The following is a 27290-nucleotide window of genomic DNA, read 5'->3' as shown; positions in this document are numbered from 1 at the left end:
AGTTGTCGCAAAGCGGAAGTGCAAGGATTAGCGCGTACCGGCTCCCGGAAGGTCACCGTGTGAAGGAGGCAGTGGTAACGCGGGTCTCCCCGCTGTTACTGGGGAGCAACGGCCCAGCAGAAGAACCCAGCCTCAGGTGGCGGGGAAGAGCAGACGGGCGGTTTGCTGCAACATCATGGAGAGCGGCGGGGGAAGCGGGAACAAAACTACAGGGGGGTTGGCCGGCTTTTTCGGAGCCGGTGGGGCAGGTTACTCGCACGCGGATCTGGCCGGCGTCCCGCGTGAGTATCGGGCCTAGGTTGTGAACATTTCTCAGCGGTTCTTGCGACTCCGCCAGATGTGTAGCGTGTACTGTTCCTTTTTGGGGGCTGACGTTCACAATCTTAGTACCAGTGGTGGGGTTACTGTGTTTGCGCTGCCTCTTTCAAGATTGAACCAGTTTTTGGAGCCACGGATCCCCGAGAAGATCCGTTTGGGTGACCTGGACTCAGGAGATGTTGCATGTTCTTTTTATATCCAAGCACGGTGCCTCATTTTTCCTCCCGCACATTCCTTGTGCGTTGGTCTGTGTGCTTGGCTCTAGGTTAAGAGGAGAGCCCAGCTCTGCAAGTAAATGCATTCCAAACAACGAGCCTGTAAATAACTTTTCAAACACAAAGTTCTGTGTTTCGAAACCACACAGTAGCCGTCAGGGCAAAACATTTAATAGTGCAAATAGCCAAGAAAGAAACGGGAGTCGAGCCTGCGGGAGGAGCTGAGAAGCGAGCTGCGCTTTAAAAGTCACTTACGGACTTGAAGAAAAAAAGTTAAGAATTTTAGGAAAGGAAATATGCAAGATCGAAAGTGCAGAAGCATGAATGTCCTACCTGTGCCCTTTCAATCCTGTGAATATGTATTCCAGATGTCTGTGACTTTGTGGGTGTTCAAATGGGTGAACAGAACTTGTTCTGATTCTCCAGGTACTTTGTGCTCAAGAACAAAAGAGCCCAGTGTCACCTCTGCCAAAACTGAATCTGGAACGCATTTTACACATACGTCTTCGGAGGTCTGAGTTTTGGAGCACAGAGGGCACTACCTTAATGTGACCAAGCATTGTTACGTTAATTTGATTAAGATTTGAAGGTAAATTGAGAAATGGAGGGATGAACACCATTCACTGAGCACCTGGGATCAACCAACGACTTTTCTGGATAGAGGACTACCAACAGTTAGATGACTGCTGCGTTCAGTGAACTGAGCCAAGTAACACAAATAAACACATTTCAGTTATATGTATAAGTGTACATAAAGCCATCAAAACCGGGTCATGAGATGGTGATGGGAGCAGGATGCCATTTGAGAGTGGGTCAGAGAATGCAACTAGAGGGTGTTAACATTTGAGCTGTGACCTGAATATAGTATAGATCGGAGGTGAGGCAGGTGTACAAGGGAAAATAGTCCAAATGCCCTGAGAAAAAACAAAGTTGACATGTTTAAGGAACAAATGATGGGCCAGTGTGTCTATAGAGTTGCAAGGGAGTTGGAGTAGTAGGAGATAATGAGATGAGGAGGGCAAGGAATGACCACTAATGCAGTGTTTTGTAAACCATGGTAGGAAGTTTGGATTTGATTACAAGGGTGAATGGAAGCCATTAAGGCTGATTTCCTTTTCTTAAAAAAATCACGTTAGTTGCTATATAGGAAGTAAATTGAAGGGATTAGAGCAAGTGAGGAGTCCATTTAAGTAGGAGATTGTTACAGTAGTCTAGGTGAGCTTTAATGGTTGGACTGAGATGGTAGCAATAAGGATGGTGGTAAGTAACGAAGTTCAAGATACTGAATATAGAATTCATATTGATGAGAAGACTTGAGTATTTCATAGATTGTGAGCAGTCAACTGAGGTGCACAGGATTCAAGGATTAAATTTAAAATTTGAGAAAGCTGATTTTCTTTGACATATTTTTCTGTCATCAAAGTTAGTGGGATTCAAGTGTGGCTGTCTGTAAGTTTCCATTGTCTTTTGTTATGACCCCCATGCCTATGGTGATAACCCGAGAACCCTCTACACTGCCACAGCAAATCTACTCTGTCAGCAGCTGTCAATACTGCTGAAGGAACTGCCTTAAAATATTTATATACAACACATAACACCAAGCACTGTTTTTCTCATGGAATTGATTGGTCTCTTGTCAGTCTTATTTTGCAATTTGTATAGATGTCAAGCATCCTTGTAGCAAAGTTGAGAGAAATTAGCTTTATAATTGACCTTGGCTATGCTTCCTGCTACTTTGATTATTTAATCCACATTATTGCCAATATCTTCTTGGTATGACAGCCTGAACTCATACCATTTTCCTAGTATAAGGCATGGTTTGGTATTCAGGACCTCAGGAGGAGGCAGCCTCAAAACTGCCAGACAGGATGAGCATAGAAAAGGAGAAATTTTCATATTCAAGTGAGCCTATAAATCAAAATTGGAAAACAAATGAAACAGTGTAATTAACACTAAATGAAATAACTTTTTAGAATTTCATTGCAATATGCTTTTTTTTCTCTCTAGTGACTGGTATGAACCCTCTGTCTCCTTATTTAAATGTGGATCCACGTTATCTCGTGCAGGTAAGATTAAGACTAGTCCTTTTATGAATTTACTAGTTTGGTGTGTTATCTTACCGTTTAAAAAAAAGTTTCTTACGCTAACTAGATCTACGATACATACTTCTGGAGGCACCAACTCTGGTCTCCATCCACCTTTTTTCTTTGTTCTGAAACTCTGGGGATTTGGCTTGCATCTCCCTGATACTATCCCTTTAAAGGGTTTTTGAGGTTCAAGGTGTGTTTTTTTCTCCCTATTTAAACATTTGTAAAGTATACTAACATAAAATTTACCATCTGACCCATTTTTAAGTGTACTGTTCAATGTTACCAAATGCATTTATAAGATTAGGCAACAATTACCACCTACCATATACATAACCCGTTTCATCATGTAAAACAAACTATGCCTGTTAAAAAAATAACTTCATTCCACCCTCCCTCCCACCCATCCCATGGAAACTACCCTTCTGCTTTCTGGTTTTGATACTCTAAGTACCTCAAATAAGTGGAATCGTACTGTATTTGTCTTTTGTGATTGGATTATTTCATTTAACATAATGTTCTCAAGTTTCATCTATATTATAGCTTATGTCAGAATTTCTCCTTTTTTAGGCTGGATAATATTTAATTGAGTAATATTCCATTTTGCTTATCCATTCATCTGTTCCTGGACACTTGGATGGCTCCTGTATTTTAGCTACTGTTGATGTGAACGTTAGCATTAGTGTACAAATGTCTTTTCCCAACTCTCCTTTTAATTCTTTTAGTTACATATCCAGATGTAAAATCGCTGGATCTTAGGGAAATTTTATTATTTTCTGAGGAATTGCAGCTATACCATTTTACATTTCACTGGATCTCATAAATTTTGACATGTCGTTTTCTTTTTTATTCATCTCTTAAGTAAAGGGTGTGTTATTTAATTTCCATGAATTTGTGAATTTTTCAGTTTTCTTTCTGTTACTGATTTCTAACTCCTACTGTTGTGGCTGGAGAGGATACTCTCTATGATATCTTTTAAAATCTTTTGAAACTTAATTTGTGTCCTTACATGATCTATCTTGGAAGATGTCCCACATGCACTTGAGACATATATCTGTGCTATTATTGTTCGGCAGAGTGTTTTGTATATGTCTGTTAGATCTGTTTGCTGTTTGATTTATTGTGTTAAGTCCTTATTTTCTTACTACCTTCTGTCTGGTTATAATGGTTGCTATCCATTATTGAAAATAGATTATTGAAGTTTCCAGTTCTTAGTGTAGAAATTTCTATTTCTACCTTTAATTCCATCATTTTATATTTAATGTATTTTAATGGTCTCTTACTAGTTATGTTTATAATTTAATCTTTTTACTGAATTGAAACTTCTTAATATTTTTATGACCTTTTATTATTATGTAAAATCTATATTTTCTGATACTCATATGTTCACCCTGTTCTCTTTTGGTTATTATTTGCATGGAATAATCTTTTTCTGTCATTTCACTTTGAACCTCTTTGTTTTTGGAACTAAAGTAAACCTCAGTGTAGTTGGATCATGGTATTTTTATCCATTGTGCTGATCTTATGACCTTTGCTTACAGAGTTTGATCCATTTATATTTAAAGCGATTACTGGAGCCACCTGGGTGACTCAGTCTGTTGAGCATCCAACTCTTGATATCAGCTCAGGTCATGATCTCAGGGTAATTGGATCAAGCCCCATGTCAGCCTCCTCGCTGAACGCAGAGCCTGCTTGGTATTCTCTCTCTCTCTCTCTCTCTCTCTCTCTCTCTCTCTCTGCCCCTCACATGCACGCTCTTTCTCAAAATAAATAAATAAAAACTTTTAAAAAATAAATTAGGCATTGATTTCTTAGACATGACACCAAAAGAATAAGTTATTAAAAACAACTGATAAATTGGTTTTAATAAAAATTTAAAACTTTTCTACTCCAGACTACACACTTAAGAATAAGGAAAAGACAGTTCACAAACTGAAAGAACATAACTGTAAATCATTTAATATTTGATAAGGACTTAAATCAATAATATGTAATTTTTTAGAAAACTCTTAAAACTCATTTATAAGAAGTTTAAAAGTGGGTAAAAGATCTGAACAGACATTTCTCCAAGAAGATACACAAATGTTCAATAATCACATGAAGCATGTTCCATATCACTTACTAGAGAAATGCAAATCACAAAAACAAAGTGAGATACCACTTCACACCTGCTATAGCTATAGTTAGAAACACAGGCAATAACTGATGTTAGTAAGGATGTGGAGAAATTGGACCTTCATGCACTACTGGTGGAAGTGTAAATTGAACTAGCTGCTTTGGAAATAGTCTCACAGTTTCTCAAAATATTAGAAGTAACGTTACTGTATGACCCAGTAATTCCACTCATAGATATATACCCAAGAGAACGGAAAACATATGTCCACACAACAAATTGTACATGAATGCTCATATCAGCTTTATTCTAAATAGTCAAGAAGTAGACACAATCCAAATATCCAAGTTAAGAATGGATAAACAAAATGTGGCATCTCCATGCAAAGAGATACTCTGTAGCAATAAAAAAAGAATGAAGTCATGATGCTTGCTACAACATGGGTGAACTTTGTAAACTTACTAAATAAAAGAAGCCAGTCATAAAAGACCACATATTGTATGATTCTGTTTATATGAAACATCCACTACTGATAAATATAAAGAGACAGAAAGCAAATTGAGTAGTGGCTGCCCAGGGTAGGGGATAGATGGAGAATGACTGCCCAGGGTAGGGGATAGATGGAGAACAGGTATGGGGTTCTTTTTGGGGTAATGAAAATGCTCTGAAACATTATAGTCTTTGTTGTACAATTGTGAATATACTAAAAACTCAAAACCACTGAATTATACACTTTAAATAGGTGAATTATATGTTATATGAATTATATATCCATAAATTGGGTGGGTTTTAAGAGTAATGGTTAAGACTTTTTGTTTCAAGATGAAACACTAAATATTTGACCTTTGCATTTCTTGTTGAGTATGTTGTTTTTTTTTTAATGTTTATTTTTGAGAGACAGAATGCGAACAGGGGAGGGGCAGAGAGAGAGGGAGACACAGAATCTGAAGCAGGCTCCAGGCTCTGAGCTGACAGCACAGAGCCCAACATGGGGCTTGAACTCACCGCAAGATCATGACCTGAGCCGAAGTCAGAAGCTTAGCTGAGCCACTCAGGCATCTCTTGTTGACTGTGTTTTGAATAGAAGCAAGTTGATTAGGGCTTGTTTAAAATTTGTTTTTGCTGGAAGTGTTTGTCAAATATTATCTACACTGTAGGTTTATTGCTTTTATTTCAAAAGTACCTCTCTGTCAGTATTTTACTCAAAATTTCAAAACTAATCAAATGTAGTTTGCTTAAATGTTGGATTTAAGCTTAAAGGTTATACTGTAGCTCCATTTAAAAATACAGTAACATTGGGACCCTGCATTGCTAGGCAGGGCCAAAAAGGTTAGACATCAAAGAAAATTCTGTATTTTAAAGAAATTGTGATTCTTGCTTAATCACACACATTTGTAGTGACATCTCCCATTCAAATGTTAGAGGGACTTCAGAATTGAAAAAGTTTTCTCGTCTCATTGTCTGTTTTTATAAAAACCATGGAAAGCCTAAATTTAAAAACTGTACCTTAAGTAAATTGCATTTTGTGGAACATTTTTCCATACTTTTGAAAGACAGACATGTTAAGTACTACTTGTGAACTCACCATATACTGATTTTTGGCAACAGCTCTTATTTGAGGCACATTTGTGGTTTCTCTTACTATTGATTTGTGTTGTCACCACTTTTGCATCCTCGCCAATAGGTTAAATATTATATTAAGTAAATAGTCTTCCTCTTTGTTAGGCCAGAGGAACATCCAGTATAAACAAGGAAAATTTGGGGATGCCTGCGTGGCTCAGTCAGTTAAGCGTCCAACTTTGGCTCAGATCATGATCTCACAGTTCATGGGTTCGCGCCCTGTGTCTGGTTCTGTGCTAACAGCTCAGAGCCTGAGCCTGCTTTGGATTCGGTGTCTCCCTCTCTCTCCCTCTCCCCCGTTCGTGCTCGCTCACTCTCTCTCTCAAAAATAAATAATAAATAATATTTTTTCAAAAAACAAGAATTTGAATATTTCTAACATGCAGTTGAAATATAAATATTTCACATAATCTCAGCCACCTGACTATTTTATCAGGTACACTGGTGCCCATCCTTGGATTTGTTTCTTTTCTGTGGTAGTAAACAGTGGTATTGGTGATCTTTTAGTGGTGCTAGTGTCCTACCCTGTCAGCAGCACAAGTTGAACTTGAACTTTTCAGTGTATCTTCCCTACATACATTGTATAAAGATACTTTGAGATCAGCCTTGGTAAGTGGTTATTTTTTGCAGTTTAAATTTGGCTTGCAGAAGTCTTTTTTCTATAACATCATCAACTGTTAATCCTATTTTGATAGAAACCAAAAGCCTTAATTTTATGGAGATTAATATAATTTGGCCAGTGTCCCCTCCCTCAAAATATCTTTAGAAATTTTTGTTATATGACACAGTTGAGATTAATAAGCCCCGGTGACAGTTAAGCATCAGATTGTTTCCAGGTGGCTCTGGGTGTGAATTGATGTACATTTGCCTTCATCCTCATAGTACTTTTATCCCAGTTGACCCTAGCAAAGAGTGAGTTGGAGATGACATGCACTTGTGCTTATTAATGTCCATCCTGACCGTTTTCTTAGTTTCCTGTTTGTAATACATGATCCATTTCTGGATTGAAGAAAAACGTATCTCATTAAATCACATGGCATTTCTAAAAACCTCAAGCCAGAAGCACAACTTCTTTTTATTTTTATTTTTTAAGTTTAATTACTTATTTAGAGAGAGAGAGCCTGAGCCGGGGAGGGTCAGAGAGAGAAGGAGAGAGAGAGAATCCCAAGTAGGCTCTGCACTGACAGCGAAGAGCCCAACATGGGGTCAAACTAATGAACCATGAGATCATGACCTGAGCCAAAACCAAGAGTCAGGCGCTTAACTGACAGAGCCACCCAGGCGCCCCTCCAGAAACACAATTTAATTTTTTTTTTTTTTTAACGTTTATTTATTTTTGAGACAGAGCATGAACGGGGGAGGGGCAGAGAGAGAGGAAGACACAGAATCGGAAGCAGGCTCCAGGCTGTGAGCCATCAGCCCAGAGCCCGATGCGGGGCTCGAACTCACGGACTGTGAGATCGTGACCTGAGCTGAAGTCGGAGGCTTAACCGACTGAGCCACCCAGGCGCCCCCAGAAACACAATTTAAAACTAAGTCATTAATATAAAGGTCAAGAAGCACCCCAAATTCGCAAAACTGTATAATAGATCATGACCTAGGATCTCTTCAGAGTTTGTTTGTTGTTGCCCACCAGACCATTTGTGTGATGAGAGTAGATGTGCTTGCTTATTTGTGCATTTTTTGCTGAGAATGTATGCACAAGCCAGAAATAAAAAGCCAGTGCAGAGCTGTAGCTCACTGAAGTTCCATATTTGGTAAAGGGATGTTTCCTTGTTAGCAAGTCGCCAGCAGTGTTTTAACCATTTTTGTATAGAAAGTTTGGCAATTATGTATTGAATGTGTTCTTTATAAGAGTATATTATAGAATCATGGGGCGCCTGGGTGGCTCAGTTGGTTAAGCACCTGACTTCGTTTCAGGTCATATTCTCACAGCTCGGGAGTTCAAGCCCCACATCAGGCTCTGCTGACAGCTGAAAGCCTGGAGCCTGCTTCAGATTCTGTGTCTCCCTCTCTCTCTGCCCCTTCCCCACTTGAATTCCGTTTCTCTCTCTCTCTCTATCCCTCCCTCCCTCCCTTCCTCCCTCCCTCCCCCCCTCCCCCCTTCTCTCAAACCTTAAAAAAAAATTTTAAGAGTATATTATAGAATCAATCATATACTCTTACAGTAGCATTTTCAACTTAGGATTTTTGGGTGACTCAGCATTCGTATCAAGTTTGTGTATGCATTTACTGGAAAGAGAGACGATGGCTTTCAAAGATTATCAAAAGAATATATGCTCCCCCAAAGAGTTAAAAATTATTTATTAAGGGACACCTGGGTGTCTCCATCAGTTAAGTGTCCCACTGTTTGTTTTCAGCTCAGGTCATGATCTCACATTTTGTGGGATTGAGCCCTGCTTCGGGCTCTATGCTGACAGTGCAGAGCCCACTTGGAATTCTCTCTCTCCCACTCATACTCATTCTCTGTCTCCCCCCCCCCACTCCGCTTGTACACGTGCATCTCTCTTTCAAAATATGTAAAAAGGAAAACTTAAAAACAAAGGAGAATTAAGGGTGCCTGGGTGTCTCAGTTGGTTAAACATGACTTCAGCTCAGTTCATGATCTCATGGTTCGTGGGTTTGAGCCCCACATGGGGTTCTCTGCCCCTCCCTTGCTTTATTATTTCAAAAATAAACAAACATTTAATGTATAAATATAAATAAAATTTTAAAAAGGAATTATTTATTAGGAAGGTAATTTTGCCCTTGCATAACTGATCCAAACTTTTGTGCTTTTATAGTTTCTGCCCTTTCTCTTATTTCATTTGGTTTTACACATGGTAAATTGTGCTTGATAAATAGTAGCTACAGAATGAGAGTTGCTCTCTTTTTCCACGCTGGTTTATTTCAATCCAGTAACCTGTGACTTGTCATACCTTTCAGTTTCCCTTTCTCTAGAGCTGTGCTTCCTAAACTCTCTAGCACTGTTACTTCATATTCATCATTAAGTAAGGTAAATTAAATTGATTACAATCTGTCAGACTTACATTAAGAAACTAAGTTCCAAATGAGAAAGCCTCCTAAGAACTAATGAGTATAATTGTATATGTTGTATATTTCATTCCACTTTGATATAGGGGTTGCTATTGCACAAAGTTTTATTTTGGTTTGACTAAGTATAGTTGGGTTTTAGTTAATTTAAGGGTTTACTTTTTGTGAAGAACTACTTAGACAAATGAGGAAACATTTTGCAAGTACTGGGTCTTGAGGGGAGCTCAACTCAGTTTTCATTATTACTTTTTTAGGATACAGATGAGTTTATTTTACCGACTGGAGCTAATAAAACCCGGGGTAGATTTGAACTGGCATTCTTTACCATTGGAGGATGTTGCATGACAGGTGGGTATGATGATTTTTTTTTTTTTTCAGCGTCCTCAATCCACATAGTCAAAAATGCTTAAAATCCGGGGCGACTGGGTGGCTGAGTCAGTTGAGCATCTGACTCTTGATTTGGGCTCAGGTCATGATCCCAGGATCATGAGATTGAGCCCTGCATTGGACTCTGTGCTGAGCCTGGAATCTGCTTAAGATTCTGTCTCTCCCTCTGCCCCCTCCCCTAATCGCACACTTGCTGTCTCTCTCATCTTTTTAAAAGTGCTTAAAATCCAAAGCAGTTCAAATATTGGTTTCAGGGTTTTAAAGAATCATTATTTAGGGTCACCTGGCTGGCTCAGTCAGTAGAGCATGTGACTCTTGATCTTGAGATTGTAAGTTCGAGCCCCACATTGGGTGTAGAGATTACTTAAAAATAAGATCTTTAAAAATAATAACAATAAATAATCATTATTTTTGTTTATCTTTGCCTATTAAAAAGTAAAAAAGAATCAGAAGTGCAGTTGTTTTTTAATACAAAGCTGCATTATTTGGATGAATTGTTACTGTGATTTACTAGGGGCTGCATTTGGAGCAATGAACGGTCTACGGCTAGGATTGAAGGAAACCCAGAATATGCCCTGGTCCAAACCAAGAAACGTACAGTAAGTCTTATGTAATCATCTAATGTAGTGATATTTGAATATTAAACTCTACTTTGTTGGCTTGATGAACACAGCCTTGAGATGACACGTTTAGAGTATTGACATATGTTTTGATCAATTTTTTTATTTTCTTACTGAAAATAAAAGAAACTAAGGAATCAAGTTACTGAGACTAAGGTTTTTAAAGGAGTGATTTTTGAGTCAGTGTCCCTCAATTAGCTGGTGCTATCCTATCCTAACTTCTACACCTTTTTCATTCTGCAGTTCTGAATAACATGCTTTTCAGGTTGTTGAATTGCTGGTACATTATTTGGATAGTTCGAGGGCCTGCAGAACCATAGGACATGATAGTAAATTAGCACGTAAAAGTGATTGCTGGATCTGCTCTCATTCCAGTTGAACTTTTTATTGATTTTACTCTCAATTTCTGAAATGGAGGGCTAACGCAAAGTTATCATGAAATTCTTAAAACTTAGTGGTAGTTTCTGAATCTTCTCAGGAAATTGAAGTTTGTGGAAAATGGAAAGTAGTACATCTTCACCCTGCCTAAAAAATAAACGTGACCAGTCCATGTAGATATTCCCTAAATAATATATGAGTGGAGTCACACAGTATGTATTCGATGGCTCATGGTCTTGGTTCAGGACACATTAAGGTTTATCTTCTTTATATGTTGTTTAGCCAGCAGATGGCAGCAGGTGTGCTAGAATTAGACCTTGGGAATCCTGAAGGCTTGTCAAGTTTTTCATATTCCTGTTACTATGGATCTTGCTTTACTAGGCCAGATCCTTGTATATTTTTACATTTATATTAATATTTGTCCCTTACTACAATAATTTTTTTTTTTTACTTTTTTGTGTTATGGAGAATTTTGAAAATGTACAGAAATAAACAGTAGTACAGTGAAGACCCATGAACCATAACCTCTTCTCAACAGTCAACCAACCAGGATTGGGACCAGTTATGCACCATCTCATTCTCCCCTCCCATATTACTTTGAAGCAAATCCCTAACATACCATTAAATACCAATTTGAAGATGCGGCACCTGGGTGGCTTAGTCGGTTAGGTGTCCGACTTTGGCTCTGGTCATGATCTCACAGTTTGTGGGTTCGAGCCCTGCATCAGGCTCTGTGCTGACCGCTTGCTCAGAACCTGGAGCCTGCTTCAGATTCTATGTCTCCCCCTCTCTCTGCCCCTCCCGTGCTCGTGGTCTGTCTCTGTCTCTCAATAATGAATAAATGTTAAAGAAAGTTTTTTTAATACCAATTTGAAGGTGAAGTTCTCCTAGAAAAGATAACCTTTGTCTCTTAAAACAGTGACAGTATTGTTTGGGCAGGGGGTGCAGGGAGAGAGTTGCATTTGCAATTTTTAGATCAGATTTTTTAAATCTTCTGTATTACTTTTTATATAACCATTCTGATATTCCTGGGTAGAAAGCATTTAAAACAGGAGACAGCCTCAGGGTTAAACCTCCGACCTTGATTCAGGTCAGGATCTCATGGTTCCTGAGTTCAGGCCCTGCCTCAGGTTCTCTGCCCCTCCCTTGTGCACTCTTGCTCTCAAAAATAAACAAACATTTAAAATAGGAGACAGCCTGTAAAAATTGAAAGGACAGGGTTTGGGCCCAGACAGATCTATATAGCTTCAAAGTCTAGTTCCATTATATACTATTTTTTGGTCTTAGGTAAATTTTTTTCTACCTTCTGCCTTTAAGGGTTATTAAGAGGTGATTAAAGTTGCTAAGGGCCCAGTAAGTGGAGATATATTACCCAAATTGCATACCAAAGAATTTCACCAATTTGCAGTGTTAAACAGCCTTTAGAGATAATACAAATTTCTGTTATTGGGCATTAATTTAAATGAGTTCTTTAACTCCATTAAATGAGTTTTTTCATTCTTCGTTATTATAATTTCATAATTTCCAGCAGTAGTCAGCTGTCCGGATAGAACCATTCCGGTGATGGTGTTACACTGCTGGGAGAGGAAAGTCCTGTCTTTTTCCTCCAGTTGCCTCTGTCACTGTTCTGGTGGCGCCTGGCACTGGTGTGAGGCAGAACTGTGCTTCCTTGAGAGTGTGCTAAGCGTTCACTTGGGCCGCTTAGTTCTAGTCTGGGAGCAGACACAGCATGTGCTTTCTCCACATATTCTAATTAGATGGTTTTTTCCTTCTCTTTGAATACTTCCCTGTAATTCTGCTGTATTCTGTAACAGTCCACGCTTTGATTCTATTTAATATGTTGAGTATATTCTTCCTCCAAAAAAATTTAATTGTAAGCTAGGTTATCCATTAGAATGGTCTTTTTCTTTTTTTAATGTAGATCAATTACTGTAAACTTCTCTATAAAATACATTCTAGGCTATCATTCAAAGCCTTTCTATATTTGATTTATATTTATTTATATTTTTTTTTAATTTTTTTTAACGTTTATTTATTTTTGAGACAGAGAGAGACAGAGCATGAACAGGGGAGGGGCAGAGAGAGAGGGAGACACAGAACCGGAAGCAGGCTCCAGGCTCTGAGCCATCAGCCCAGAGCTCGATGCGGGGCTCGAACTCACGGACCGTGAGATCGTGACCTGAGCTGAAGTCGGACGCTTAACTGACTGAGCCACCCAGGGGCCCCGATTTATATTTTTTTTTTTTAATTTTTTTTTTTTAAGGTTTTTTATTTATTTTTGAGACAGAGAGAGACAGAGGATGAACGGGGGAGGGGCAGAGAGAGAGGGAGACACAGAATTGATAGCAGGCTCCAGGCTCTGAGCCATCAGCCCAGAGCCCAACGCAGGGCTCGAACTCACGGACCGCGAGATCGTGACCTGAGCTGAAGTCGGACACTTAACCGACGGAGCCACCCAGGCGCCCCTATATTTATTTTTAATAATAATAATTTTCCTTACTCATTGCCCAAAAATGTTGGAAGTTTAACCTTCATTTATATTTGTATAAAGTAAAAGCCAGCCTTACTAAATTCTAAGGAAGTATTAAGGTATCTTTTAAAATTAAGAAAACCCTGGGGACACCTGGATTAAGCATCCAACTCTTGATTTCCTTTTCAGGTCATGATCTCATGGTTCATGAGATTGAGGCCCTTCGCTCTCTCCTTCTCTGCCCCTCCTCCACTCGCACGGATGTACTTCTCTCCCTCTCTCAAAATAAATAAATAAATGTTTTTTAAAAAAATAAAATTAAGAATACCTGAGTGTTGGGTTTATACGTAGTAAATAGCTACAATTATGGTTTTTCAAAGTGCTAGAGAAATAATGATTCTAAGTACAGATTCTTTCTCTTTCTGCCCTGGTAGGATTTTGAACATGGTGACTAGGCAAGGGGCACTTTGGGCTAATACTCTAGGTTCTCTGGGTAAGTAGAGATCTCACTTAATAATAAATCATTAATGCAAAGGATATATATGTATCATGAACAATTTGACCTGCCAAAATTCTGGCCCTAGGATATTAAAAATTGTATTTGAATCTACTCTGATGAGTAATGTAGGTAATACTTAGGAAAAGACCATGAACAACATAACAATAATTCCAGATGCTAATACCATTTTTCAGTGTTTTAAGTCTTTTTAGATTTTACATACTCTCCTGTCCAAGCAAGATACCAACCCATGTTTTAGGTAGATATGGAGTCCACATAATTCAGGTCCAAGTCAAATGCCTTTGTATGTTAAGAAAGGTTCAAGGCCCTGTAGTAAGATACAGATTAATGCAACCCTTTTGCTATGTTTTCCTAATAGCCTATTCAGCATTCTGTTTACCTAAGTAGGTTTCCCAGACTGAATTTTCAGAGGTGTTATAGGGCCTTTGTAGATAATGAAAACATTTGCAGTTCTGAGCAAGGGGTAATTTAGTAGGATTTAAGACCAAATGCTTTAATATTATACTATTTATGAATATTTGACTCTCTTGATTATTCATAGCATATAATAAATGTACCTGTGGTACTTATGCTGTAAGAACCAAGAATTTCTTTGTAACTTGGTTGAAAGTCTGAAAATCTTCTAACTGTGGCAGATTAAGTAAGGGAAATTTTAAGTATCTCATTGAAAAAATAGAAAAAGCATCTGTTGTGAAAGAATAATAGCCTAGCTTTGTTGTGGGATCTGGAAGCAGTACATTTTCACACTGTAAGGTCAGATTGACATTTGAGATCCTAGTAAATTATTGCCTCCATATGCTACTCATGTCCTCTTTGCCCCCACCCCATACACAGTCACCCTCCTTTGTTCCTGTTTGGTTGCTTATATATCTCTAGAGTGAAAAGCCATCCTGCTCTGCCCAAGGACTTTCTTAGTTTTAGCATTGCAGGCAAGTCTCAGTCCTCGGAAAACTGGGATGGCCAGTTGCTTTGTATGTTTCTGATGTAATAGAAGTTCAGTTTCAATTAAATAAGTTGAAAGGGTAAGAAGAGCCTTTATAGAAATATAAGAATATCACAACAGAACGGTTGTAAGGCTGAGTTTGGTGTAACATTGAAGGGTCAAATAAAGCATAGTTTCGAGAAAGGTAAGGAAAAGGATTAGTAGGAATCTTTACAGGTACAAGAGATAGATAGTTTTGGGGAACATCTTGTTAAAACTAAATAAAGCTAGTGTTACAGTTTTTGCCTGTGCCAGAACCAAACCTCAATTTTTTTTTTTAAGTTAACATTTCTCTTAGAGTAGAAATGCATGTGTTTTTGTTTCTAAATTCAAAGTATAGCTATTAAGAATAAAATAAGTGAAAATTTTAAATATTTTTCCTGAGATTCCAAGAAAAATGGAACTTTTTGTAATTAACTACTATTGGTGTTTCTTCTGAAGCTCTTCAAAAATTTTCTTTGTATATCCTGAGTTGTACACACATGTGCCCGCTTTACAGGCTAATGAATATAGTTTTTCCTACTTTTTGTTTGGAGTATGTATTATTCCATCATATGGAAAGTCCCTTTCTGGGTCTATCTGCTTTGATGGGCATTTTATTTACAAGCTTTTGCTGTTACAAATACTGTTCTAGTGATCATTCTTTTATATCTTTGAATGCTTATAGAATGTCTGTAACGTAGATTTATCTAAATATAATTGCTTTACTGACTTTCAATAACTTTTTTATTAGTAATCAGTCCATTTCCCCTGTAGCTTTGCTCTATAGTGCATTTGGTGTCATCATTGAGAAAACACGAGGTGCAGAAGATGACCTTAACACAGTAGCAGCTGGAACCATGACAGGCATGTTGTATAAATGTACAGGTAGGTACTGTTGAATGAAGAGCTATCTCTGAATACACTTTGAAGTATGCTTTGAAAGTGAAGTATCCACAGATTTCAGAGTACACTTAACACATTTTTTGCAGTGTAATGGAGTGTTCTCTAAAACCTCATGGGTGTTCGGGGTTTTGTTTTTGTTTTTTTATTTTGATAAAGTACACGAAACATAAAATTGGCCATCTGAACCATCTTTAAGTGTAAGTTTAGTAACGTTAAGTATATTTACGTTGTTGTGGAGCATTACCTTCATCTAATTCCAGAACTTTTCTTCATCTTGCAAAACTGAAACTCTGTATCCAACTTCATTTTCCCCATCCTTTAGCCCTTGGCATCTACCATTCTGCTTTCTAACTATGAATTTCAACTCTGAGTATTTTAGGTATTTCATGTAAGGAATAATAATACTGCATTTGTCTTCTTGTGACTGGCTTATTTCTTTTGGCATAATATCATCAAGGTTCATCCATGTTGTAGCATGTTTCAGAATTTCCTTCTTTTTCAAAGATGAATAATACTCTGTTTTACATATATACCACATTTTCTTTATCCATTCATCAGTCAGTGGATACTTGGATTGCTTCCATCTTTGACTACTATGAATAATGCTCCTATGAACATAGGTGAACCATTCGATTTTGAAAAAATAGAACCCTAAGAGTTGAATCAAAATGACCTGAGTGAAGATCAAATATCAAATCCTTCTCTAAGATAGAAAAGAAATTAGCATTCACTGCGTTATACCCCCAGTTATAAGCACTTAATATAACTTATTAAGAAGTGCCCCGGTGACTCGGTTGAGCCTCCAGCTTTGGTTTAGGTCATGATCTCACGGTCAGTGAGTTTGAGCCTCACATCAGACTCGCTGCTGTCAGCACAGAGCCTGCTTCAGATCCTCTGCCGCCCCCAACGCTCCCGCCGCCGCCCGCCCCCCCCCCCCCCCCCCGCTGCTCACACATGCTCAGTCTCAGTCTCTCTCAAAAAAGTAAAAGTTGAGATATACATATATACATATATATATATATGACTTATTTTATTTAAAACTGAACTGATAATCATCACACCCCAGTTTTATAGATAAGCACAGTATTAAGAGGACCTCTTTCAAAAGGTCCTAATTAGTGATGGACCCTAATTTTTTTTATCACATTTCTGCTTTAAATGACTTAATTAAGCTACTTATACTCATGCCTCTGAAAATTACTTTTGTTTGATTTTTTAGACATTAGACACTTGATTAACTGAGCTAATTCTTTTTATAAATTCCTCCATCAAAATTTCAGGTAGCCATTTTTGCTAGAAAGAGAAGTCTCAACAGGGTTATGAAATCCAAGATTTCCTGATATATCTGAGAGTAAGAGGTTTTTTCTGTATTGAAAATGGATCACATTTGGGGCGCCTGGGTGGCTCAGTCGGTTGGGCGACCGACTTCGGCTCAGGTCATGATCTCGCAGTCCGTGAGTTCGAGCCCCGCATCGGGCTCTGTGCTGACAGCTCAGAGCCTGGAGCCTGCTTCCGATTCTGTGTCTCCCTCTCTCTCTGACCCTCCCCCGTTCATGCTCTGTCTCTCTCTGTCTCAAAAATAAACGTAAAAAAAAAAAAAAAAATTAAAAAAAAAAAAGAAAATGGATCACATTTGGAATTTTATCCCTAAGAGCTCACAGTACTTCTTACTTGTGTATATGTACTCATGTAAACAGAGCTCCCAGGTGGATTAAGACATTACATACCTTTTATGTCCATGAAGATGTTACCTTGACATAGAAAAATCGTGTTAAAAATACTGGGGCATCTAGGTGGCTCAGTCAATTGAGTGTCCGACTCTTGATTTTGGCTCAGGTCATGATCTCACAGTTCATGGATCCAAGACCCACGTCAGGCTTCGTGCTGGTAGTGCAGAGCTTGCTAGGGATTCTCCCTCCCTCTCTCTCTGTCCCCCACTCATGTGCATGTGCTTGCTTGCTCTCTCTCAAAATAAATAAACTTTAAAATATTTAGATATTAGAGTAATTTAAAAAATGTAAAAATACTTCACATTGAAAATCTTTAGGGTCAGACAAAAGAATTTAAAACTTTAACTGCAGCACAAGGGTTCACTCAGCAAGAGTTTACTTGGCCCAAACTATGCTTACAAAAGATCAAATTAATATTTGAGAAACAGATTTCACAAAAAAATACGGAATTCCAGCTTCTTTTGAATAAATGGAAGATACCAAGCTTACATTATTTGTGTTGGCAAATGGCTGGGGTTGAGTGGGAGCTGCTGCTACACCAGTTGATGGGCACTGAAGTTCTACCTCAGTACCACTAGTCCCTGACTTCTTACTCAGGGTAAGGCGCTGTGGCATTTCCTCTGCTGAGGGCATCCCTGAATATAAGAATGTACTGAATTACCATCTTAAGACATATTATGCACATTTAAAAGATAGAAAAGGCTGAATTCTTGATATCGAAAGACATGGGAGCCTAGCTATCTGTGTCCGGGACTTCCTTGCAGTCATAGCATGACAGCATGACTGTCCCACAGGGTGGGACACCTTCAGCTTAAATTATGAAAGAGAAAGTTCTTGGCTCAGAAGAAAAAAAGCAAAAACAAATTGATTCTAGGTCAGGTGACATGTAGATTTCATTTTCCATTGCAATTGTGAAACATAGATGAAGTATCTGACCCAGAATTCCAACGTTAGCTCATAGTTTCCTGGCCGAACAATTTAAATTTAGCTCAGCACATCAGAATCAGTATACAAAAGCAGAGCAGTATCTTTCATTGATTTCTGGTTTAAAATAAACCTAAGACAGAGCACAGAATTAGGAATTTTGTGTGGTAGGAATACAAATACAACTTCAGCTTCTAGATTCAGGGATTTAGAAAAGGGGTGAGACACTCTTTTGGTCTAGAGCCAGCCCAAACTGTTAAAGACACAAGTTTACATTTAGGGAATGGCTAATTCCTGCTGACCAAAAATATTTCCAACTCTTCAACAATGGAAATTAAAAAAGAGGAAGTTTGAAATTAAAGTAGTATAACTCAACTTAGATTTGGAGCTACTTTCGTGGAAAGAAAAATCATGGGGAAAAATACATGAGAAAATGGGTAGTTGTCAGAACAAAAGGAGGCTAATTTAAAGGAATATTTCTGATGGGATGATTTTAGTTTAAATCCAATGTTTAATGAGTTTAAATATTTTTCAGAGGGTATTCAGAGGGTCATTAGACTTTCTGTGGCCTGTGAAAATCTGTTTAGTAATAAACAGTATTCTATCAGAACAAGAACAGCTGTAGTTTTGCTCTTGTTCATAAGCTTAGGACTAATGTTTAAAAGGCCTGGTCACTAATCTTCAGAAACAAGGCATCAGCAACCAAAAGATATGGGTCCCCCCTTTCCCCTCACAAAAAGGCCCTGACCTTTTCATTCTGTGCCATCCATAAGAAAGTCATCTTAGAAAAGCAAACTAAATAAAAGTTAAAAACACCTACAAATCCATTTCATCATAATAAGTAAATGTAGGGCTTATTGTTAAAAGGTACTACTTATCAATAGGTTCCAGGCCTTCAGAATTAAACCGTATATGCTAACCATACTTTTTTGATGATTTCTTTATTTCTGTTACTGGCAGCAGTATTCTTCCAGTAAATTAAGACAGATGTAACATATATTACAGGCATAGGGCTGTAATATATAAAACATTTCGACAGATCACTTAAACCAACAATCCAATTAAAAAATGGAGTAAGGATTGACAGAACACTTCATGGAAAAATACACATCACCACTAAACAATAGAAGTCACTAAATCTTACAGGCAACCAGGGTAAAGCAAAATAAACCATTAAGATAATATTTTTCACCAAGTATCTTTTAAAAAGTGATGATAGGTAACTGATATTTACCAGAGGGGAAGTGACACCTAATACTGACAGAGGTAAGCAAGCAGTCGACATTAGTTACTAATATTTTAAATCTGTAGATCTTTGCTCAGCAATTTATCCTACAGCATACTAAGGCATACACACAAAAAAGGGGTCTGGACCACCATAACCACCACAGGAAAGCAACCAAAAAGATGAAGAATCTGGTGGGAAAAATCGTCCTAAGAGGACAGTAATATGGGGAGGCAAAAACAGCAGAGATAATTGAATGCTTGCATGGAAGAACCTGGGTTGCTAGGAAGGGACCAGTGGGGTGGAGGTGGTCCTGAGGAAAGCCCGAATGTCAGCTGCTGTGCTGTGACAGTCACACGTACTGCTTCCACTCTAACGAAGCAAAGAAAAAAAATAGGCAGGAAACGTCTGTTCTAGTGTTCCGAGTCACCTTTGGTTTCTGCCCTTCTGTGTCCCTTCACTTCATCATTTGTGAAGTTCACTACCTAGCACCTGAGTTGCCTTTTCTCACAAGGCTGAACTTCTGTAACAGTATTTTTCATTAGCCATTTTGACTTTGGGCTTCTACCTTCAGTCTGTCTTATCTATTCACTATTTCTGGTTTATCTTCCAGTATGGTTCTAATTCTAGTAATCACTTTTCAAAAACCTTTGATGATGACACACTGTGTTTCAGCCTAAATTTAAATTTCTCGTCCTAGCCTTCCTTGCTCTAATCCTCTCCCATTTTCAGACTTTTCTCCCACACTGTTCTTGTGTATGTTATATGACCAAATACGTAAATTTGAAATCCAATCCATCCATAAGGCCCAGTTCAATTGTTAATACCTCTTTCGATAGATTTCCTTTTTTTTGGGGGGGGGGGGGGCGGTGATTGAACTTTATTTAGTTTTGGGTTTTTTTTTTTTAATTTGTATTTATTTTTTTAATTTGCATCCAAGTTAATTAGCATATAGTACAACAGTGATTTCAGGAGTAGATTTTTTTAATGCCCCTTACCCATTAGGCCATCCTCCCCTCCACAGCCCCTCCAATAACCCTCTGTTTCTTCTCCATATTTAAGAGAGTCTCTTATGTTTTGGTCCCCCTCCCTGTTTTTTATTATTTTTGCTTCCCTTCCCTTGTATTCATCTTGTTTTGTATCTTAAAGTCCTCATATGAGTGAAGTCATATGATATTTGTCTTTCTCTAATTTCACTTAGCATAATACCCTCTAGATCCATTCATGTAGTTGCGGTTGGCACGATTTCATTCTTTTTCATTGCTGAGTAATACTTCATTATATATATATATATATATATATATATATATATATATATATACACACACACACACACACACACACACACCACATTTTCTTTATCTGTTCATCCATTGATGAACATTTGGGTTCTCTCCATACTTTGGCTATTGTTGATAGTGCTGCTATAAACATTGGGGTGCATGTGCCTCTTCGAAACAGCATCCCTGTATCGCTTGGATAAATACCTAGTAGTGCAATTGCTGGGTCATAGGGTAGTTCTATTTTTAATTTTTTGAGGAACCTCCATACTATTTTCCAGAGCGGCTGCACCAGCTTGCATTCCCACCAGCAGTGCAAAAGAGATCCTCTTTCTCCACATCCTCACCAACATCTGCTGTTGCCTGAGTTGTTCACGTTAGCCATTCTGACAGGTGTGAGGTGGTATCTCTTTGTGGTTTTGATTTGTATTTCCCTGATGATGAATAACGTTGAGCATTTTTTCATGTGTCGGTTGCCATCTGGATGTCTTCATTGGAGAAGTGTCTATTCATGTCTTTTGCCCATCTCTTCACTGGATTATTTGCTTTTTGGATGTTGAGTTTGATAAGTTCTTTATAGATTTTGGATACTAACCCTTTATCTTTGCAAAAATCTTCTCCCATTCCATCGGTTGCCTTATAGTTTCCCTGATTGTTTCCTTCACTGTGCAGAAAATTTTTATTTTGATGTCCCAATAGTTTATTTTTCCTTTTGTTTCCCTTGCCGCCGGAGAACGTGTTGAGTAAGAAGTTGCTGCGGCTGAGGTCAAAGAGGTTTTTGCCTGCATTCTCCTGGAGGATTTTGATGGCTTCCTGTCTTACATTTAGGTCTTTCATCCATTTTGAGTTTATTTTTGTGTCTGGTGTAAGACAGTGGTCCAGGTTCATTCTTCTGCATGTTGTTGTCCAGTTTTCCCAGCACCACTTGCTGAAGAGACTCTTTATTCCAGTGGATATTCTTTCCTGCTTTTTCAAAGATTAGTTGGCCATACGTTTGTGGGTCCATTTCTGGGTTCTGTATTCTGTTCCATTGATCTGAGTACCTGTTCTTGTGCCAGTACCATACTGTCTTGATGATTACAGCTTTGTAATACAGCTTGAAGTCTGGATTTCTTTTTTTTTTTTTTTTTCTTTTTTCTTTTTAATCTATCTTGGAGGCGATTCAGTATGGTGAAAAAGACAATGGGCTTTGGCATCAAATGGGTTTGACTTGACCAGCACTAGGTCACTAAACAGCTACACCAAGAGAGTAACTGTCTGAATTTGTCTATAATACGAGAGCAACCAGTATTCCCTTCATAGACTCGTAAATGAAATCACCTATAGAAAGCAAGTGACTTACCTCCTACCATAAGCACATTTTATACCATTCTTAGAAGGCTTAACACAGTTTTCCTGGTAGGAAGTCAATAGGCAAAAAGTAAGATTGAAAAATCAAGAACTAGCAAGATAGTTATGTTTTTTAGAAACAAGATAAAGAGCAGAGAATGAAAGTAGTTGCCTTTGGAAATAGAAATTAGGGTGAGGATGGTGAGTGTGCCACATTGCTGTGTATCACTAAAATCTTTTAGCACTTTTTAAATTGTTTATATGGACTACTTTAATAAAAAGCGAAAGTGAGCAAAGACCTTTATCAACATAATAAAAATGAGGTATTTGGGGCATCTGGGTCGCTCAGTTGGTTAAGCATCCGACTTTGGCTCAGGTCATGATCTCATGGTTGATGAGTGCGAGTCCTATGTCCAGCTCTGTGCTGACAGCTCAGAGCCTGGAGCCTGCTTCAAATTCTGTGTCTCCCTCTCTCTCTCTGCCCCTCCCCTACTCGTGCTCTGTCCTCCTTAAAAATAAATAAACACTTAAAAAATTTTTTAAAATAATAAATAAAAATTAGGCATTAGATTACAAGGGTGGAGTGGGGAGACACTGTTCAATGGGTACAGAGTTTCAGTTTTGCAACATGGAAACAGTTCTTTGGAGATGGATGGGGTGATGATAGCACAACAATCCCAGAAAACCTAGTGCTACTGAACTATACTATTAAAATGGTAACTTTTATATATGCTTTATCTCAATTTTTAAAATAAATTCAATAAAATTTTGGAAAGTATTTAATAGCCATGACAGTGTGTAAGTAAGGCAGTTCCTCCAAAGTAGGGGCCAAGAACACCTGCTGGCCAAATCCCTATCTGTTCACTGTCTTGAGGCTAAGAATATGTTTTGTTTTTAAATATGGTTGACCTTTGAACTCCGTGAGGTTGAACTGCACAAAGTTTTCTTTGATCAGCACAGTACTATAAATGTGTTTTGTATTGAGATTTTCTTAGTAACATTCTTTTCTCTAGCTTGCTTTATTGTAAGATTGTAATACATAATTCACATAACATATAAAATATTTACTGATCAACTGTTTACGTTCTCAGTAAGGCTTCCAGTCAACAGCAGGCATTAGTAGTTATGTTTTGGGAGGAGTCAGAAATTGTACTTGGATTTTTGACTGTGCGGGGTGGGGGGAGGCGGGGGGAGTCACATCCTTAACCCCACGCATTGTTAAGGGTTGACTGTAGTTACATTTTAAGTGGTTATATAAGTATCTACATAATAGCCTTTGGGCCCTGAAAGCCTAAAATATGTACTTTCTGGCCACTGTAAGAAAAATATTCTGATCCCTGCTCTAAAGTAATTGTCAGTTCAGTATGTTAGCTCTACACTATCCAGCTCTATACCCCACAAACAAGGTACTTAAGTATTCTGGGCCTTATTTTCCTATGTTTAAAAGAGATAATATTTGTCCTTTCTGGAAGAGTTGTGTAAGGACCAAAAAGATAGAAGGTAAAACTGAAGCACCTGGCTCACATTTGTTTTGCTTTATAGACATTGACCGTTGGCCTTCTTGCTCAAAGCAAGAATATTTGCTAATCAACTTCCTGTGCTTAGTTGGGCAAAAGTTGGTTACAGAAAGCCTAAAGGCAAGGCCCTCAAATGTTTAACACAACCAGTTGGAAAACACTGGAATTAATAGAAAGTTAAAACTAAAACATGGCTTGGTATGTGGTAAGAGGCTAGCCTTGAATCAGAATCAGCTGTGCTTAGTAAGTCAAACACTGCCTATGTTTAGCGTCTACTTGGTGGAAATAACTTTTTTCTAGCCTTCAAAGAAGTGACATTTTGGGGCGCCTGGGTGGCTCAGTCGATTCAGTGTTGGACTTTGGCTCAGGTCATGATCTCATAGTTCGTGAGTTTGAGCCCCGCATCAGGCTCTGTGCTGACAGCTCAGAGGCTGGAGCCGGCTTCAGATTCCGTGTCTCCTCTGCCTCTCCCCAACTCGTGCTCTCAAAAATGAATAAACATTTAAAAAAATTTTTTTAAAGTGACTTGTTTGAACTAAGTTTCATTTTGGTCAGAAAGTAGAAAGCTTTCCGGGGGATCATAAGAGACACTTAATGTGCCACTGATGTCCCTAAGGTCTTAGTCTTGTAGTTCACAGTTTCATTATGTTACCCCTAGTGCCTCTGCCCAGGGAGGCTCTTTATTTGATAGCTAAGGACTAATGTGAAAATCCTTCCAAAAGTAGAAATTAGGACACTCAAAGCAAAGGACCAACCATAAGGAACAGTTTACAGCTATTTCCAAACCAGTGGGCAGAGTTCAGAGCCCGGTGGATCTGTAATCAACTAAAGATCTAGGGGAGTTTTCAATGTTTAGTCCTAGGAAAACATCTGCAAAATCATTGTGCTTTCAGTTATCTGCCCTGCATCATTTTTCTGCTAATAAACAGCAGTGAGACCACCTTTCTTTTGTGTCAACTCAGAATGGAGTACTATATAACCTGCTTTAAAGAATCCTCATTACACACAAAGTTTAGATTTAATAACTGAGCCATACTGATGCTGTTGCAAATATCATTTATTCTCCTGTGCTTCATAGTTTATTTTCCTCATTTTAGTCATTTATCTAATTATAGTTTACTTTTACTTTCAGCCCCTAGAACTTTTTGTTGACTTACTAGTCAAAGACATGAAGTAGATTTTTATTAAACTGGGTAGATTGTTTTTGAGTTAGCAGGTTGAGTGTATATTACATTTATAATTTTCCAGCTGCATTGAATACAGGTGCAAAATCCAACTGCCATAGTCTAAACATAGCAAGAGATGATGTGGGATTCAAGGAGAGAGCTCCCATTTAATTTTTTTTTTGTTTCTGACCTCTCCTTCCCACCCTCCCCACCCCCACCCCCCCCACCCCCCCCCCCCCCCCCGCCGTATTTGACAGCTGTTTATAGATGATGCCTGCAGCTTCTGTCTGTTTAAGAGAGATAATTAGGGCACTTCATGTTGGAAGCCTACACAGGTCAGCTATCAGACATCTTCAGACTAGAGAGGATCCTGAAGGGAGTGGCCCTTTAATCTATCGGCTGAAGCCATCTGGCAGGACATTCATTGCAGGAATGCTTGGTCTGAAGTGTTCTAACTCAGCAACATCACTGAATTTCACAGAATTTACTGGTTTATACCCAGAGGGCCTCTAGGAAGGTAATCACAGGACCACAGCTCCGTTCCACCTTTGCCTTCCTAACACAGGACTTAAAATGAATACTCCATCGGTACAATGTGGGCTTCCTGACATTTATGGTATCAACTTGTTTGTAAAACCATAGAACATCAAGTTATTTCTTAAAAGCTTATTTCGGTGCCCCTAGTCCTCTTACTAGACTTGGGGACTGTTTTCAGGTAACTGATGAAAACGTTTTTGTTTTTGCATTTTAAGTGTAATCCATATTGCTAATCTTTTTTCACATGAAAAAAATTGTTTTGTTAAGCAAAAACAGTTCAAAGTCTAATCCTTGGGTGGTTTTTCAGTAAGTATAATGCTGCTCGGTGCCTTATTGCTCATTAGTTGTAGATTGTCTGATATGTCAGTGTAGGAATGGAGGAGGGGGGTGGGGGTGTCAGTACCTAACTCAAAGCTTGATTATAGCCGTCTTATCACCACTTCTTGAGTCTTCAAAGTTAACAGAGGACCTGTCCAGAGTCCAAAGATAATGTTAATACTGTTTCCAAAGAGGGTGTCACCTTGTTTATATTGTAGCTGTAAATCAATTGGTGGGGCTTGTGGGTTCTAAACAATATGACTAACGGGAAATTATTGCTTTGTTTGGGACTTCAATAATATGCATGAGATCTTGTCTGAAGTGTGGGAACAAGTGAGATTGAGAAAAATCAAATTATTAATGCTCATGATCTTAGCTACAAATTGTAAAATTAAAAGAAAAAATGGTTGTGAATGAGAATATAGTGTATGTATTAAACTGGTGATTTAGGGATGTTTCTCTTGAACCTGTCTTGGTTTCTTGTGTTAACTTTAGGACTTCTGTTTGAGATGGAATATTTACATATAGACAAATCGTGTGCCTCAATTTCATGATAACATTATTTAATCCTTTGCTGCTAGGACACTTGTAATACAAGGCTGTTTTGTTTTTGTTTTCTTTTCCTTTCCCAGGTGGTTTTCGAGGGGCAGCACGAGGTGGGCTAGCAGGACTGACGCTTACCAGCCTCTACGCACTATATAATAACTGGGAGCACATGAAAGGCTCCTTGCTCCAACAGTCACTCTGAAGATTTGCCAAGTTGTGAATGGAGGACACTTTAGTAGCAATCCAGATCAATTTATAGGTCAGTCTGGAGTTACTCTTTCTTCCTACAATTAGTTTGAAAAATTGGAGACACCAGTTTGCTGTGGCGAAGATCATGGTTGGTTGACCGGGACTGGCACTCTTTCCAGCCCAAGCTGAAGCCAAAACCCTCTGGTGGCTGAGTAATGTGGTTCTCCCTTTCCCTGGAACTGGAAAACTACTTACTCACAGAATTCACGTCGTGATGGTTGTCGATAGTATATCACCGCATTTGTTTATTTAATGATCTGAAACTGTAATGTTCCCTTGTATTCCCAATAAAAGGTGAAAACAGAACTAAAGTCATAACTCCAGTGTAAACACAGTGGGTGTCTCCATTTAAAACATTTTTCTGGGGGGACCTGGATGGCTCAGTCGGTTAAGCATCCAACTCTTGGTTCCAGCTCAGGTAATAATTTTATGGGATTGAGCCCCATGACAGGCTCTGTGCTGATACTGCAGAGCCTGCTTGGGATTCTCTCCCTTTCTCTCTGGAAATAAACATTTTTAAAAAATAAAAACATTTTTCTGGGCATAAAGCGAAAAGTGACTCTTAAAAGCATTTCTGTCTGCCCCCACTAGGCCCAACAAATTTTCATGGTTGTGTTGAAATGAAGGGCTACTTGGCACCATTAACAGCTAGGTTACAATTATTCTGCCATACAACTGACACTCAACCTCAAGATACTTGAGATCTAATGAGTAGAATAGTCTGTCCAACATTCATGCTTAATTCTTTACTCATTAACTCCTCTCCTTAGGTAATTAGAAACAGATAATTAGAGGAAATAGACAAGAGCTACAAGGGTTTAAGGAAGCCTTGGGAAAGCTA

General features: G+C 38.4%; 1 protein-coding gene and 1 non-coding gene across 2 annotated transcripts; both read left to right on the top strand.

Annotated features, from left to right (window-relative positions):
- The first annotated feature begins 29 nt into the window (after nucleotides 1-29).
- LOC132685174 (mitochondrial import inner membrane translocase subunit Tim23) lies at nucleotides 30-26767 on the top strand. Its single transcript, XM_060642185.3, has 7 exons — nucleotides 30-281; nucleotides 2541-2599; nucleotides 9641-9734; nucleotides 10288-10372; nucleotides 13676-13734; nucleotides 15500-15610; nucleotides 26287-26767. The coding sequence occupies exons 1-7, from the start codon at nucleotides 176-178 to the stop codon at nucleotides 26400-26402; spliced, it is 630 nt and encodes a 209-aa protein (XP_060498168.1). The 5' UTR covers nucleotides 30-175; the 3' UTR covers nucleotides 26403-26767.
- Nucleotides 12295-12498, top strand: LOC132685676 (small nucleolar RNA SNORA74). Its single transcript, XR_009613263.1, has one exon. It is a non-coding gene; the product is annotated as a small nucleolar RNA SNORA74 (small nucleolar RNA).
- Nucleotides 26768-27290: the final 523 nt, after the last annotated feature.

This window comes from Panthera onca, chromosome D2 (genome assembly GCF_046562875.1).
Source record: "Panthera onca isolate mPanOnc1 chromosome D2, mPanOnc1 haplotype 2, whole genome shotgun sequence".
NCBI classification, from domain to species: Eukaryota; Metazoa; Chordata; class Mammalia; order Carnivora; family Felidae; genus Panthera; species Panthera onca.
Note: the sequence above shows the minus strand (reverse complement) of the source record. Positions and strands in the feature narration are given on the sequence as shown.